Below are 14,107 nucleotides of genomic sequence, written 5' to 3' on the forward strand. Positions count from 1 at the left end.
GTAACTCTTCTCAACGCTTCATTGTATGACCAGTGTATTCATTGCAAGTGCTGGGATGGCAAGGCCATGGGACAAGAGCTGAAGTGTCTCACACTGATAAGATGTCCCCAGTGTCCTGGCTGTAGAGACTCAACAAGTTGGTTCACATGTGTTGAATGTAAGCAAGATGCCACCTGGAACTGAACTGAGGTACAAGAACGGCCTGGTCCTGATGTGAAGGGGGAAGGTTCTGGGCAATCTACTGAGCATGTGGCTGCTGTGACCCTTACTTCCCTTTCGAGGAAATAAACGGAGATGGACATATGTGAGTCTTTATTCTTATTTAAAGATTGTGCAAAAACGTCCGCCACAGACCGACTGAGTGACTCATTCTTAACCAATCAGAATGCAGGATTTCATCTACCCGTATTATAAGTACAATTTAAGTGCTAGAATTTTTTTTGGTGTTTTTTAGTCAAGGTATAGTCTGAAGAGGTGTGTCTTTAGTTTGTGGCGGAACATGTAAAACCTTTGTGGTCCTGGTGTCATCTGAAAGCTCATTCCACCATTTACCCGCCAGGACAGAAAAGAGTTGTGATCTTGTCAAATGTGTTGCTCTCAGTGAGGAAATGGGGAGTGTTGCTCACTCTTTAGCGGATTCCAACTTCCATGGCCACTGCCCAGCTGTTTGATGAGTGTTGGCATCAGACGTTTCATTCATCTTGCAGTGCAAGTTCTGCTAATCAAAAGTGGCCCACCAGGTGGCTCGCACACTACGACCGGTTCCAAGCCAGTTAGTCTGAAAAATAGTTTGAAAAATAGCTTGTTTCGGCCCCAAAACCTATAATCATTGACTTAACCAGATAAAACTAAAAGATGCTGAACGCCAGCTTTCCTGAGGGATACTTTGGAGGGGACCACTTGTTAGATAGTTGGATTAGTCTATCACCACTATACTTTGATCTGAGGACCAATTTGCACCTCAGGACTGCTACGGTCATGGCTTCGCCCTGCCCACGCATAGTTCACCATCTTCCCGGGTCCTATAGCACGAGCCAATGGTGGGCCCGATCCCAACGGACTTATCAGCGGTTTTACGCCTTGCTGAACTCCTTTCAAAGTTCTTTTTCATTTTTCTTCATTGGCATGACTTTATTTTGGGGGTAAAACATATTTCATCTCATATTTGGGGAGCTTTTATCAACCATAAAATGTAAAATACCCCCACCCCCTAAAGGGCAACAAAAAAGCAATGTAGGCATTTAAAATGGTCACAGTCAAATGAGGTGCAGCCCCAGAGCTGCTGGAGCGGTGAAGGAGGGTCCCACCCATGGACCCCCGCTGGAGCAACACCTTTCGTAACCGGAACACGCATAACAGTCAAGAACAAAAGTCCACCGGCAGCTACATCCGACCGAGAAGCAAAAAGGGCCCGATAGGGGCCCCCGGACCGTACACCCAGTGGTCTGCACTGAAGGGGACAAAGGACCAACTGAGCTGACTTTCTCTTATTTCAAACTGTACAGTAAAGGTTTATGGAAATATGCATGGGCATAGAGAAGAGGGAAATTACAAATAACATGTCATTGTTACTGATTTCACCTTCAATTTTCTCAAAAAGTACACCATAATATTTGATGTACATGGTTATAGATGAGGTCAACTTGAGCCAGGATCAAGTGGAAAAAGAGTGTTACCAGGTTAGATCTGGTTTAAAGACTGTTAAAAGATTGAGATTTGACACTTAATACTGTAGATTTAGGCTGAAAGCCCTTTTACCGTAACGCCCCTAGTAGACGTGCATTTTTTAAAAATGCGGTCCACATGACCGCAGCAGCACCGCGGCGAGGAGGTGTTCGGTATTCGTCGGTAGTAGGCGGGTTGAAGACCCCAAACGCTTCACATCCACCGGCCGTATGCGAATCGCCGAGCTCCGCATTTTGCCGCTCTTTGACGGTCGAGAGGACGCCGACTGACGTTTCCACCGAAGACCGTTACGCTTTGTCTCCCGAGCGGTCCGACAAGGGAGCAGCCAGCGTTGAAGCAAACGTCGGTCTCCGGCCGCCGTGCAGCGTTTAGCGGGGAGACGGCTCCGTTCAACGCGGGGAGTCTCCGGGAGCGACGTAAGATTGGAATCGTGAAGGTCTCTTTAGTGACAGAAGCGTTATCGGATTTAGCCCATTTTGTAACGTTTTTATCAGTACCTCTCATGTGTAGTTGCTTATGTGAGCGGAGTTATTTCATTGCTAACGTATGACTTCGCCCTGTATTGTGTGTAGAGTCAGGTTACATTAGATTTTAGAGAGAGGCTTTCCCCTTAGCAACACCCGAGGGACATGTGAGAACTACATGATCAGTTTGTTGGTGAATGAGGATATTAGACGACGATGCGCATAAAGCAGCTCAACGCTCTCTACCAGCTGCCATGTTAGTGCTTAACACTTCCACAGTAGTGCGTGTACTTGTTTGAATGCCTTTCATTAAGATGCTATCTTACTTTAGGTCGATTCCAATGAATCTATTCATCGTTGTGCATTAAAAAAGTACAGCGCTGCAAATGTTTCCTCAAACCACAGTTTGATTTCATGGAAGGGCGTGTAGCTCATTTACATCATTTCATTAACTCCCCATAATGTTTTGTTGTCTCGCATGGCTGATAAAATGTTTGTGTCTACGACCAGATCCTTGATCATCCCGCATCAGCACAGATGCCCGGGTCGACATGAGGCTCCCTAAAGGCTGGCCAGCACTCAGGTGAGGCTCACATTACACCGCACAAGTTCTTTGATACTGAGCTGCAAGGGATGGAATTACCAACGCTCTGAAAATATCATAGTCACCATTAGATTGTTACGGTGTTAAGAATAAGTGCTGTAAATCTATAGCACAAACCCAGATGTGCCAAATCAGATATTGGCAAATATCCAACGATACACAACTACATTGTCAGCGTAGAAGGTCAGAGAATTCGCTCATTCTTCGGAACCGGTTTGTCTTACTATAAGAATAGCGAAAACCAGCTTTCGATCCAGTCAGAAACGAGTCTTCCTGACAGCTCTCACAGCACAGTGCTGTTTGGGGATGGTGAAAGGCAACCTGTGACTCTTTACCACATCACAAGGCATCACAACATTCCTTCTGTTGTTAAAGTATGCTCTCTGTTGGTTTATCGATACATTAAAGCTCAAAATCTGCCGCTGCATTTTAGATGCAATCCGTTATTTTTGGGTTAGCAGACCCGCAGAAAACTGTGAAAACAAAGCTTTTACAGCTGACATTGAAGAGTGGCTGGTTTCTTTTTTAGAACGGTTTGTAGCGGTATGGACCTGCCCTGTGTAATGTAAATGATAATCTTTTACGACTGTGTTTTTTTGGTCCTAAAGACTCGACCTGTGGTGGAAAATGTAGTCTTATTAGTTATACTAAAAACACACGTTTTCATGAGATCAAGAGGAAAATACGCTGCTATGAATGGTATATCGTTGGTGGAAAATGGTGAAGCATTGAATCGGACTGACAAACTGTTCATGAGTGCTACATGCTGATCACTGGGACTGACATGCCGTTCGACATGAGTCCAACATACTGGGACTCAGAGGGGTGAGGCTACGCTGAAACAATAGAGAGGAACACATGTGTCAACAGTGCAAACTGAGAACCGATATTCCAGTGACGTGTTTTTTTTTATTTCTTTTTATTACCTGGAGTACACTAGGGCTGCTCCTACCGATCGATAGGTGTGTCTCAAAGTTGTTGAGCCTCCAGCCTTCAGCAGCCATCGTGGTAGACCTGGGCTGGTCCCGCAACGACCACATAGGCTGAACCAAAAGGTCTCTGAAATGGGAGTCTGGGCTACCGGGGACTTCCTGCTTGCTTCATCACCATTACCTCGGCTGCTCCCGTACAGTTAAAGGAGATAAACTTCTTTTTAAATTTAATTTAGGAAGATACGCTTCTCCTCAGTAGCATGATGTACAACCCTAACCCACATTTATTAACTTTTTAACTTTTGCTTTTTTTCTTGCATAGGATACAAGCTATTTTAACTGTATAATATTACAGAATATTATACAGTTATAATAATACAGAGTCCACGTTACTGTAGCTTTATGTCAATACACACATCGCTCTCCTTCAGCTTGATGCTCCATATCACGGTATTGAGAAACATTCTGACGGTATTGCTTTTTCAAGTAAACGCATTAATTCATTGACCCCGAAAACGACCGCGGATACCCGAACAGCTGTTCGCTGTTGCTGGCCAACTTCCTCACAACTGGCGGGTGTTAAACCCTACTGGTTTTACACCTATAGGTGTATATAAATGTTTCCAAATATATTAAATTAAATAATGTTTTCATACGTGGCTGTGATGTAGTGCTCACTTATACAATCGTAAACGCTGCAATGGATTTGTGATGCGTTTTGTAGATTTTCAGCAATATGTTTGTGAATGTGTGACGAATCAGGAAACCGACGCAGACACTTCTGCTGCTGCCGGGTAAACACAAACACGCACGCGAAGGGAAACCAGTAGGGGTGTAACACCGGCGAGTTAGCGAGTTAGCTTGTTTTGGCTGCTAGTGTTGTCACCAGAGGCTCGACAGACTCGTTTTCTGATCCAATATAACTTCCATCGGATTTATCAAAACCCAAACAGACACAGCTCCTCTCTTGGGCACAAGTTGTCTCGGTGCATCTCTGGTCTCTCGTTGTTCCTCCTGTATGGCTCTTTTCCATGGTTTCCTGTAGCAACAGAGTTAGTTACTTCTTGTTGTGCGCTGTACCCATCATTTTTTGGTACAATTATTAGTGTTACAAAATACAATGTGTCACAAGCTGTTGTGTTGTGGTGTTTAACCCTGTAAAGAGAGTTTGTTATTCATTATTGTTCTAATGTTATAACCATGACTCAATCTCAAAACACGTAAGACAACTAGCTACGCATGCCGGGCGCTCTGTGATGACGTGAAAATAAATGGCCGCCTGCCGAAGAACAAATTCAGTTGTTGGCACCATGCAGCCTTAATTTTAGCGACTTGTGTGTATACAAAAAAGCAACATCGGTTATGAACGTCAGATAACTTGAAAGTGATTCCATAAAATAATGTTGTGTTATATATCATCTTATGACATTCATATTGGTAGATGTTCGAGTGAATTCTATTACTTAACGTTACATTTGAAAGTGAATTATGAGATCCCATTTGTCTACGGTGAATCATTAAACCAGCACGGCTAACTAAGAAACCTCTGATGCATTTATTTACAAATGCCATTTTAAATTCATCTCATAGCACTTGGTTATGTTTCGCTGTATTAACTGTGGAGTATAGGTTTATTAACTACAATGATGGTAATATAGAGAACATGGGGGTGTGTTTCGGGGTATGTGCGCGTCTGAGTGTAGTATAGAGAACAAGTTCTGACGTCAAAACAAATCCTGTTAAATTTTCTGATTTGTATTTTTCTTTCTTTTCTAAGGAGCAACCTGTATTTTTGGAATGTGAATTTGCAGTTCTGTTTTAGAATAAAGGGTTGTAAATTAATAATTAGTTGCATCCCTAGAGCACACACACGCACTGTTACCACCGCATGTCATTAATATTTATGCATCCTCTGTGCCTAGTGGTTTTCCAAAGTTACTAGCCACTCAGCCATTTCATTAACCACGATTTCTGTTGCTGGGAAATTACATTTGATTTGATTTAAGGTGATTTTTAGTAAAAAATCACAAAAACATTGCCTATGTCTTACATTCTAATACTTATTGAGTCCTAAACTGCAGTAAAAATGTTCTAACCAAGCTTAACCATAACCAAGCTTTGAGCTTAATCTAGAATAGAATAGAATAGAAGTACTTTATTGATCCCCAAGGGGAAATTCAAAATCCAGGTAGCTCCTGACAATCTACAAACATAATATAAAAAACACACATTAAGAGTTCAGGCTGGGGGTGGAGAGAGGGAGCGGGGTGTGTGTGCAGAGGGCCAACACTACACAGTAGTCGGGGGGGGGGGGGGGGGGGGGGCTGTACATAGCCAGTAAACATGGCTCACTAGAAAACTGAGTTTTCCTAGTGAGGTAGCTTTGGTTGGCAGGTTGTGTTATTGTACAGTTGTATGGCTCTGGGGATGAATGATTTATACAGTCTATCAGTCCTACATGGCAGCGAGCGCAGTCTCCTGCTGATCAGACTCTTCTGTCGACTGATAGTGCTGTGGAGAGGATGGTTTCCATTGTCCATGATGGTGAGCAGTTTGGTGAGGGTCCTTTTGTCGGCGACTGAAGTGATGCACTCCAGTTCAGCACCAACCACAGAGCCAGCCTTCTTCACCAGCCTACCCAGACGCCCTGCATCCTTCTTCTTAGTGCTTCCTCCCCAGCACACCACCGCGTAGAAGAGGACGCTGGCTACTAGTTTGCTGCAGACGTTGAATGACCGCAGCCTCCTCAGAAAGTACAGCCGGCTCTGCCCTTTCTTGTAGATTGCGTCAGTGTTGACAGACCAATCCAGTTTATTGTCCAGGATCACCCCAAGATACTTGTATGTGCCTACCACCTCCACATTGACCCCCTCAATGGAAACTGGTAGCATGGTGGGCTTAGACCTGCGGAAATCCCCCACCATTTCCTTGGTCTTAGCAGTGTTCAGTTGTAGCTGGTTGTGCTTGCACCATTGCACGAAGTCCTCCACCAGGCTCACATACTCCCCTCCCTGGCCATCCCTGATACACCCCACAATTGCAGTGTCGTCTGAAAACTTCTGCATGTGGCAAGACTCTGTATTGTAACAGAAGTCAGAAGTGTACAGGGTGAACAGAGCAGGCGAGAGCACAGTTCCTTGTGGTGCTCCGGTGCTGCAGACCACAGTACCACCCTGTCAGGTAGTTCGTAATCCATGATACGAGGCGACCATCCACGCACATCTGCATGAGCTTGTCTCCCAGTCTGAGGGGTTGGATGGTGTTAAAAGCACTGGAGAAATCAAAGAACACAGCACTTTCCCCTTTGTCCAGGTGAGTATGCGTCCTGTGCAGCAGGTATGTGATCGCATCGTCCACTCCTACCTTCTCCTGGTATGCGAACTGTAGTGGGTCCAATGCGTGTCGTACCTGAGGTCTGAGTATGTGCAGTAGCAGTCTCTCCATGGTTTTCACTATGTGCGACGCGATGGCTATGGGGCGGAAGTCGTTGAGTTCAGTTGGGTGGGGCTTCTTGGGGACAGGCACAAGGCATGATGTCTTCCACAGTGTAGGAGCCCTTCCAAGACGGAGACTAAGGTCAAAGATGTACTGGAGCGGCTCACCCAGTTTGGCTGCACACGTCTCAAGCAGTCTAGGACTAACTTTATCTAGGCCTGCAGCTTTCCTGGAATTAAGTTTCCTCAGCTCAGCCCTCACCTGGTCTGCTGTGATGGTAGGGGGTGACTCTTCATTCCCTGGAGTGTCTGCAGTCGGTTGCTGGTGGCTGGAGATAGCGGTCGGAGACGCCTTTGATGGTGGGGGGGTGATGCAAGGTGGCCATGCACTACGGAGGCAGCTTCTGTAGAGGGGTGGGCGGACATAGCCGTAGGACAGTCAAATCTGTTGAAGAACTGGTTTAACTGGTTGGCCCTGTCCAGGCCTCCCTCCACGCTCCGGCTGCTCTTCTTCATGCCAGTCATCGTCTTCATCCCCTCCCATACTTCTCGCACACTGTTCTGTTGTAGCTTCCGTTCTACTTTCTTCCTGTATTCCTCCCTTGCCTCCTTCAATTTGATTTTGAGCTCCCCCCTGTACGTGCCTCAGCTTTGTCTGGTCCCCTTCTTTGAACGCCCTCTTTTTCCTATTGACGAGGGCCTTGACATCGCTGGTTATCTATGGCTTGTTGTTAGGGAAGCAACGCACAGTTTTGGTGGGAACAACAAAGCGATCAATATTCCCTGCATCGGGACCATTGTCTTTCACATGATTTAACTGGTGACCTTAAAAATGGTTAACATATGGCTTATATAAATCATTTATCAAATTAGCTGCTGCAATTAAATCAAAATGCCTGTTCCTTCCCCCTCCCCCCCTCCCGTGTGTGTGTGTGTGTTTGTGTGTGTGAAGGTTGGTTTTGGTTGTGGTTGTGGCTGTAGGTCTCTTGGGGATGGTCTCTCTCCCATGGAAGGAAACGGACATAAGAAGCAAGGCTCCGACCTGGCACGCCAGCCATGCACTAAAGAAGGTCAGAGGATGGGTAGAGCTGCCCTCAGTACTTTTAAAACAAAAGTATGCAATACACTACTTTTGAATTCATTATTGAATACATTCCTATTATGGCAGAAAATCATGCATTATCAGATATGAGTCATTGCCCAGCACTATAATATAGTAAACAAAGTAGAAAACGTCCAGGCTAAATATGGGGAGATTGGGCCGCATTGAAAGTAGTTTGCAAGAATCTTTCCGAAAGTAGTACTTTGGGCTCTGAGTACTTAATGCTCGGAATACTCCTGTGATAAGATACTTACAAAAGGCTTTGCTTTCATTGACTTGTCTAGAAAATCAAAGTGAAAATGTCCACTCTGAAGTTTTCCTAACCTAAGCGTTTCTCCTGCAGCAGTTGCATGAGCACGTGCACAGAGTCCTGGAGAGTCCGTGTCGTCCCGGCAGCACCAGGGCGAGAATGTTGGATCGACTCCCCGCTTCTAGTCGCATGACCCAGCCTTTCCTGGGGAAGGACGCGCCGCTCCCCGACGACCTCTTCCGGTACCCTCTGCCTTTTGGCTTCAAAGGTGTGCGGGGCAAAGTGGAGGACCTACTGAAGCAGGTGAGGGTGGTCTACTGAGCATCCAGTCAGTTATGCTGCGTTCACACCAAAAGGAAAGCGAGTTATTTGCGCAGTAGATTAAATGCAAACTCAATGCACAGACGCGTCCTGCCGTGAAATGAGGCGAATTTTAAACGAGCGAAAGACGCGGTACGTTGGGCCGCTCACCGGAGACACACACACAGCTGAGAATGAATGCATGTAAATTAACTCAGTGTCTAACTGAGAGACGCTGGCACCGGTCCAACCCAAGAGGTCATCAAACCGCCTGCTGGTCAGCCTGAAGCAGCACCATATGGGCCAGAGCCATATAAAGTGTTTCAACTCTTATTCTATGGCTCTGCAATGGGCCAATCTGTTGGGGGAACTGTTGGATTTCAAGTGATGCCTAGTGAAGTTAACATCACAGACTTCAAAATGAAGAACATCAAATTTTATTTTAAGCAAAAAGGAGATGAAGAGAAAAAGGAATTAGGTGAGGGGGGGAAGATTCAACTAACGTGAAGGAGGTCTCTTCACAAGTTCGAGACCTACCAGAAGCTGAGAACCCCCTTAGCGAACCAGCTATGGCTACACCTGCCACGACTAGATAAACTGAATGTTTTCATTTAGGAGCACACATACTCCTTGAATAAAACCTTAGCGTAGAGCCCTGCTCAATAAGTTATCTACTGTTAACTAAGTTTAGTTACATTGACCTCAGCAATTGTATCACCTCCACATCTGCTTTACCTGACAGAACCTGGTTGACATAGCTAAGTCATCTCCATGTTGAGAGGCAATAGAAGGGCACCCAAAGTTGCAAATAGCACTTATTATATATAGCATACCTAGATGTTCTAATTGAGAAACATAACAAACCAAAAGTGCTGCTTTATGTTCCTGTAAGCTTAGTATTTTTTCCAAGCACCGACTCTGATTCTGTGATTCCTCACATCAAGCTGCCGGACTCTGCCTCCACGCCACAGACGATGACATCAGATAAATGTCTGCGCTGTGTGGTTGTGGGAAATGGAGGCATCCTGAGAGGCCTGGAACTTGGCCATTACATCAACCAGTTCGAAACGATTATCAGGTTAGAAACACAATGTGAGGACATGTCACCGTGATAGTGCATATTTCAGTTTGACTGTAGCTCCACATGTTCTGTTCATTACTACCTTTGCCAACTCGGCCAACAAACCCATATCGCTCAGTTATCACTCAGTCAATCAACGACGCTCCTCCAGGTTGAACAGTGGCCCCCTGGGCGAGTTCAGCGTTGACGTCGGGAATCGAACCACCATCAGGATGAGTTACCCAGAGGGTACACCTCTGCACTGGATCGACACAGACCCACACACCCTGTTTGTAGCTGTGGCGTACAAAGGTGTCGACATCAGCTGGATCTCTGCAATGATCAACAAGCTCTCTGTGGTGAGTGTGTGTGTGTGTGTGCGTGCAAACCTGCATGTGTAAATAAAACGAGTCTTGATTAGAAAATCAAACAGTAGAGATGCAGTTCCTTCAGACAAGACTTCTGAATAATGGAACTAAACTTGCATTTGTTCAATAGAGCTTCAATCTAATTTTTTATGCAGTATTTTTATCATGAACAAATACATTTCATCCAGTTTTTGATCGTTGCTCGTTATTGGGAATGGTGTCCTAGGGAAGTGTTTTGCTCCCATTTAAATATATGGTTTTACAAAACCTATGAAAAAATATATTTTCATAAAACTTCACAATGTTGGCTGAACTTTTGCGCCCAGAACAACAGACAGATTTCTGTTGGGAGACGTCCTCTTTTGGAATCTTGCGTCTCATCCACATTTATTGAAGTCCGCTAAATATTCAGCCACCACCTGCACTTACTGTACTCGGACACCGAAAAGGACCATCCCCTCCGCCAAATGGGTCACATGACACAGTTATAGAAATAGGGCGTCTTTCCAATTGGGTTCCTTTTCATGAGGCTGCTGAGACTTCACTAATATTCTTAGTCAGTAGCATTCAGTTTAACGGCTGCTCGGTGAGGCCTTCAAAACACTCCTATAAAAATCCTAGTTAAAATTTTAATTTTTATGTGTGTGGTTACAATTTTAATCTTAAATGTTAGAGGTTTGACAAGAACTCCTAGGTTTAAATTTGGACCAACTTCACAAACTGTCACTTTGAACAAATAGACTTTTTTCCCAACTATTTGTATTTGTCAGGGTAAATGAATAAATGGCGCTAGCAACAAACAAGAGTTATTGTAGCATACCGGGCTGTTCTTGTTATTCCTAAAAGCAGCCATATCGTTTTATTCCTTCCCTGTTGATGGTGATGTTTGACGAAAATGGATTCAGGATATCTGGCGGGATGAATACAGAACAAATTGATACCATAATGCTTCATTAAAAGCAGAGTATAATGCTTTATTAAGGTATTTTAAATCCTCTATACTCTACATACATTATGTCTAAGTGGACACACTAATCATTTCTCATTCTAGTTAACAGTTCAGTAGCTAACAGTTAGCCTGATCGCTCTCACTTAAGATACCTTGATACTGACAAATTCCTCATCAAAAACTTTATTTATTTTGTTATTTTGTGTGACAGAGTTTTCCTCCACCAGTCTTGCAATATCAGCAAATGTACTTGTAGGTAAATCTTTTAGCAAAGTTGTGAAGACTCAGATTCTCAGATCCATTTTCTCCTGATGTGTGGACGCTTGACAGGAAGTCCACTTCCAAATTGATCACATATTTCCGGTAATTGGGGAAAAAGGTTTATAGAGGGCAGAAAATACCACACTTCAAGAGGACTAATGATATAACACTTGTGTGATCAAGATTCAACACTGGATCAGCAATCTTGACAAAGAGTTCTTCATATTTGAAACGAATAAGAATATCTTACACATTTTGAGATCAGAGCTGGGACACTTATGTGCTTTCTGTTGCAGCCCCTGTGGGACTGGCTCTTCTTCTGGCAGAAGGTTCCAGATGGAGTCCCTCTAGAGCCTCAAAGGTTCAGACTTCTAAACCCACTTGTCATCAGAGAGACCACGTTGGACTTGCTGCAGTACCCTCCACCCAGAGTAAGCCTGTGGGGATGGGATAAGGTAATACACCCGTCTGAATGCAGAGGTGAAGGAGTGCTGTGCTGTTACTTAATGTGTGTTAGTCCGTAGAGAGGGACCTCTGGTGGGGCGGGTGGTGCATTAGAATACAACGAAGCACCTCGATTAATGTTGGTGTCTAAAATCATAATGTCTGGATTGGATGTACGCTGCAGTCTTTTCCCATGTTTCCCATTGACTTTGGTTAAGTTCCTCGTGAAACGGCACGTCCAAAAAGTCATTATGTAAATCTAATCTGTCTCTTGGCGTCTGGCAGACCCCTATTTATAAGGTATGATTTTCTCATGCAATCTCAACTGTCAGAAGTATGTTGCTTGAAATCAAAAACTCATAAATATTGTATTATTTAGGTAGTTTATAATTATAAATGACAAAAGAAGTTGACTCAGAAGGGATGTGGATAAAGAAATGTTGACAGTTTTTCGTCTTCTCCAGAAAGTACCAACCATAGGGGTCTCTGCACTGAACTTAGCCAGCCTGCTGTGTGACGAGGTCAGCATGGCAGGCTTTGGCTACAAGCTCTACCAGCAGGGAGCGCCGCTGCACTACTACGACCAACTGCCCATGGCAGCCATACTGAAGCAGAGCACTCACAACGTGGGCCGAGAGACCGAGCTGCTTCAGAACCTAGTCAGGGAGGGAGCCATCACGGACCTGACGGGGGGGATCCACTGATCTTGCTGCACTGCTGGCCCACCGAATACAAGACTATAGAGCACCGCCTTTTCACACTGGACAAAGACTGGATGAACTAACGCAAGGAAAGAAATCCGATCAGAAAATATGCGTTTGTAATATTTGTCAGAAAGCGCTTCATGAATATCAAAATCAAATGAGCGTGATCCAGGATATTGCAGCCCAGCAGCCCTACACGTCGCTCAGTATTTTGATCTAAAGTTATGGCCTCGTCCCATCCACTTTTTGAAGCAACCAGCAAAGGGGTTTTATTTGCTGACAGAATCAAAGGTGGAACATGTTGAATTTTGATTGACGTCGTTCTACCAAAGTCCGCCCAGGAAGCAGATTCAACTGAGCCACAATGCTTCTCCCACTGATTGTAAAGACATTTCGTCCGCTCTCAAATCTTGAATGAGTTAAATATATTCAAAATGCATTTTGAAAATGTAAAATTTTTTTTTTTTTAACTTTAGCTTTCAGTCTCATCCATCTCATGGCATATTGTTCCTCCGGAGACCCTGGATTCCAGGCACATTGTCAATACTTTTACGTTTTTATTCCAATGTATAATTAATCGGTATGAATTTTATGAGAAAGAATTTAAATGTAATGATTAAAAAATCCCTCCTTTTGAAAGGAAGGAGATGGACAATTTCTGTGGTCAGTGTGAAGTTCTGAACCTCTGATCAAGGAATGCTACTTTCACTTTATTATAATTTCCACACGGTGTGTTCTACTGCTTAAATCCCTAACACCACATAGATTTATTACGCTTTTTCCGTTGTGCATTTTTTTTATCAGCCTCTATTGTACTCCAGTGGCAATGGTGGCGCATGGAGTAGTGTGATGCGCTGGGAGCCGCAAGGTTGGCGGTCTGAATCCCGGCTGCCCCATGTGCCATGTCAAAGTGTCCCTGAGCAAGACACTTAACCCCTAATTGCTCCCCAAGCAAAATGTAACGCATGGGTTATAATGCAATGTAAGTCGCTTTGGATAAAAGCGTCAGCTAAATGACATGTTATGTACTTAAAAAGGACAATATGATCTCAGTGTGTAATTGAGGGGTTTGTTTGCATTGCAGTAATCATTCAGGAATGATTTCACTTTTTTTTTTTTTTTATTTGCTACTCAGCAACTTCAGATAGACGGACTCTGCGAGACAGAAGCACTCCCACTGCCCTTTGTCCAAGTGCTTACAGCTCAGACCAATTGGACTCTTGACAAAGCTGTCTTGCTGCAGAACTGATGACAGCTTTGCCAGACAGATGACATTTGCTGATAGTACAACAAAAGGGATATTATTATTATTACATAATACAACACAGTAAGTGGTTATTAAATGGAGGCTGTGATCTTAATTCAATGTAATCCTCAATGAGACTTGTCAGTGTGATCTATTGTGTTAGGAACACAAAGACTTTAATATAATGAGCGGAAATCGAGCTATTTCGCCTTCAAAATGATGTTTACCAATAAAAATCCTAAAATGGTCTCGCCATCAAAAGGCCATCTGGAGGACCACGGGATCATTTGTGTTTGCGTCAGA

At 44.1% G+C, this 14,107-nt stretch overlaps 1 protein-coding gene across 1 annotated transcript; it reads left to right on the plus strand.

Annotated features, from left to right (window-relative positions):
- The first annotated feature begins 1,788 nt into the window (after nucleotides 1-1,788).
- On the plus strand, nucleotides 1,789-14,087 carry st3gal5 (ST3 beta-galactoside alpha-2,3-sialyltransferase 5). Its single transcript, XM_037460759.2, has 8 exons — nucleotides 1,789-2,102; nucleotides 2,661-2,733; nucleotides 8,073-8,190; nucleotides 8,566-8,775; nucleotides 9,717-9,850; nucleotides 10,005-10,191; nucleotides 11,707-11,865; nucleotides 12,319-14,087. Exons 2-8 carry the CDS (start codon nucleotides 2,702-2,704, stop codon nucleotides 12,556-12,558), a joined length of 1,080 nt encoding a protein of 359 aa, XP_037316656.2. The 5' UTR covers nucleotides 1,789-2,102; nucleotides 2,661-2,701; the 3' UTR covers nucleotides 12,559-14,087.
- Nucleotides 14,088-14,107: the final 20 nt, after the last annotated feature.

The sequence above is a fragment of the Pungitius pungitius genome, chromosome 2, assembly GCF_949316345.1.
Source record: "Pungitius pungitius chromosome 2, fPunPun2.1, whole genome shotgun sequence".
In the NCBI taxonomy this organism is placed as follows: domain Eukaryota; kingdom Metazoa; phylum Chordata; class Actinopteri; order Perciformes; family Gasterosteidae; genus Pungitius; species Pungitius pungitius.

Bases quoted from the DNA above. Each gene is read 5' to 3' on its own strand.
- st3gal5 (XM_037460759.2), top strand. From the start codon at position 2,702: ATGAGGCTCCCTAAAGGCTGGCCAGCACTCAG. The intron at 9,851-10,004 runs GTTAGAAACACA...ACGCTCCTCCAG, and splicing joins CAGTTCGAAACGATTATCAG to GTTGAACAGTGGCCCCCTGG. The intron at 11,866-12,318 runs GTAATACACCCG...CGTCTTCTCCAG, and splicing joins GCCTGTGGGGATGGGATAAG to AAAGTACCAACCATAGGGGT.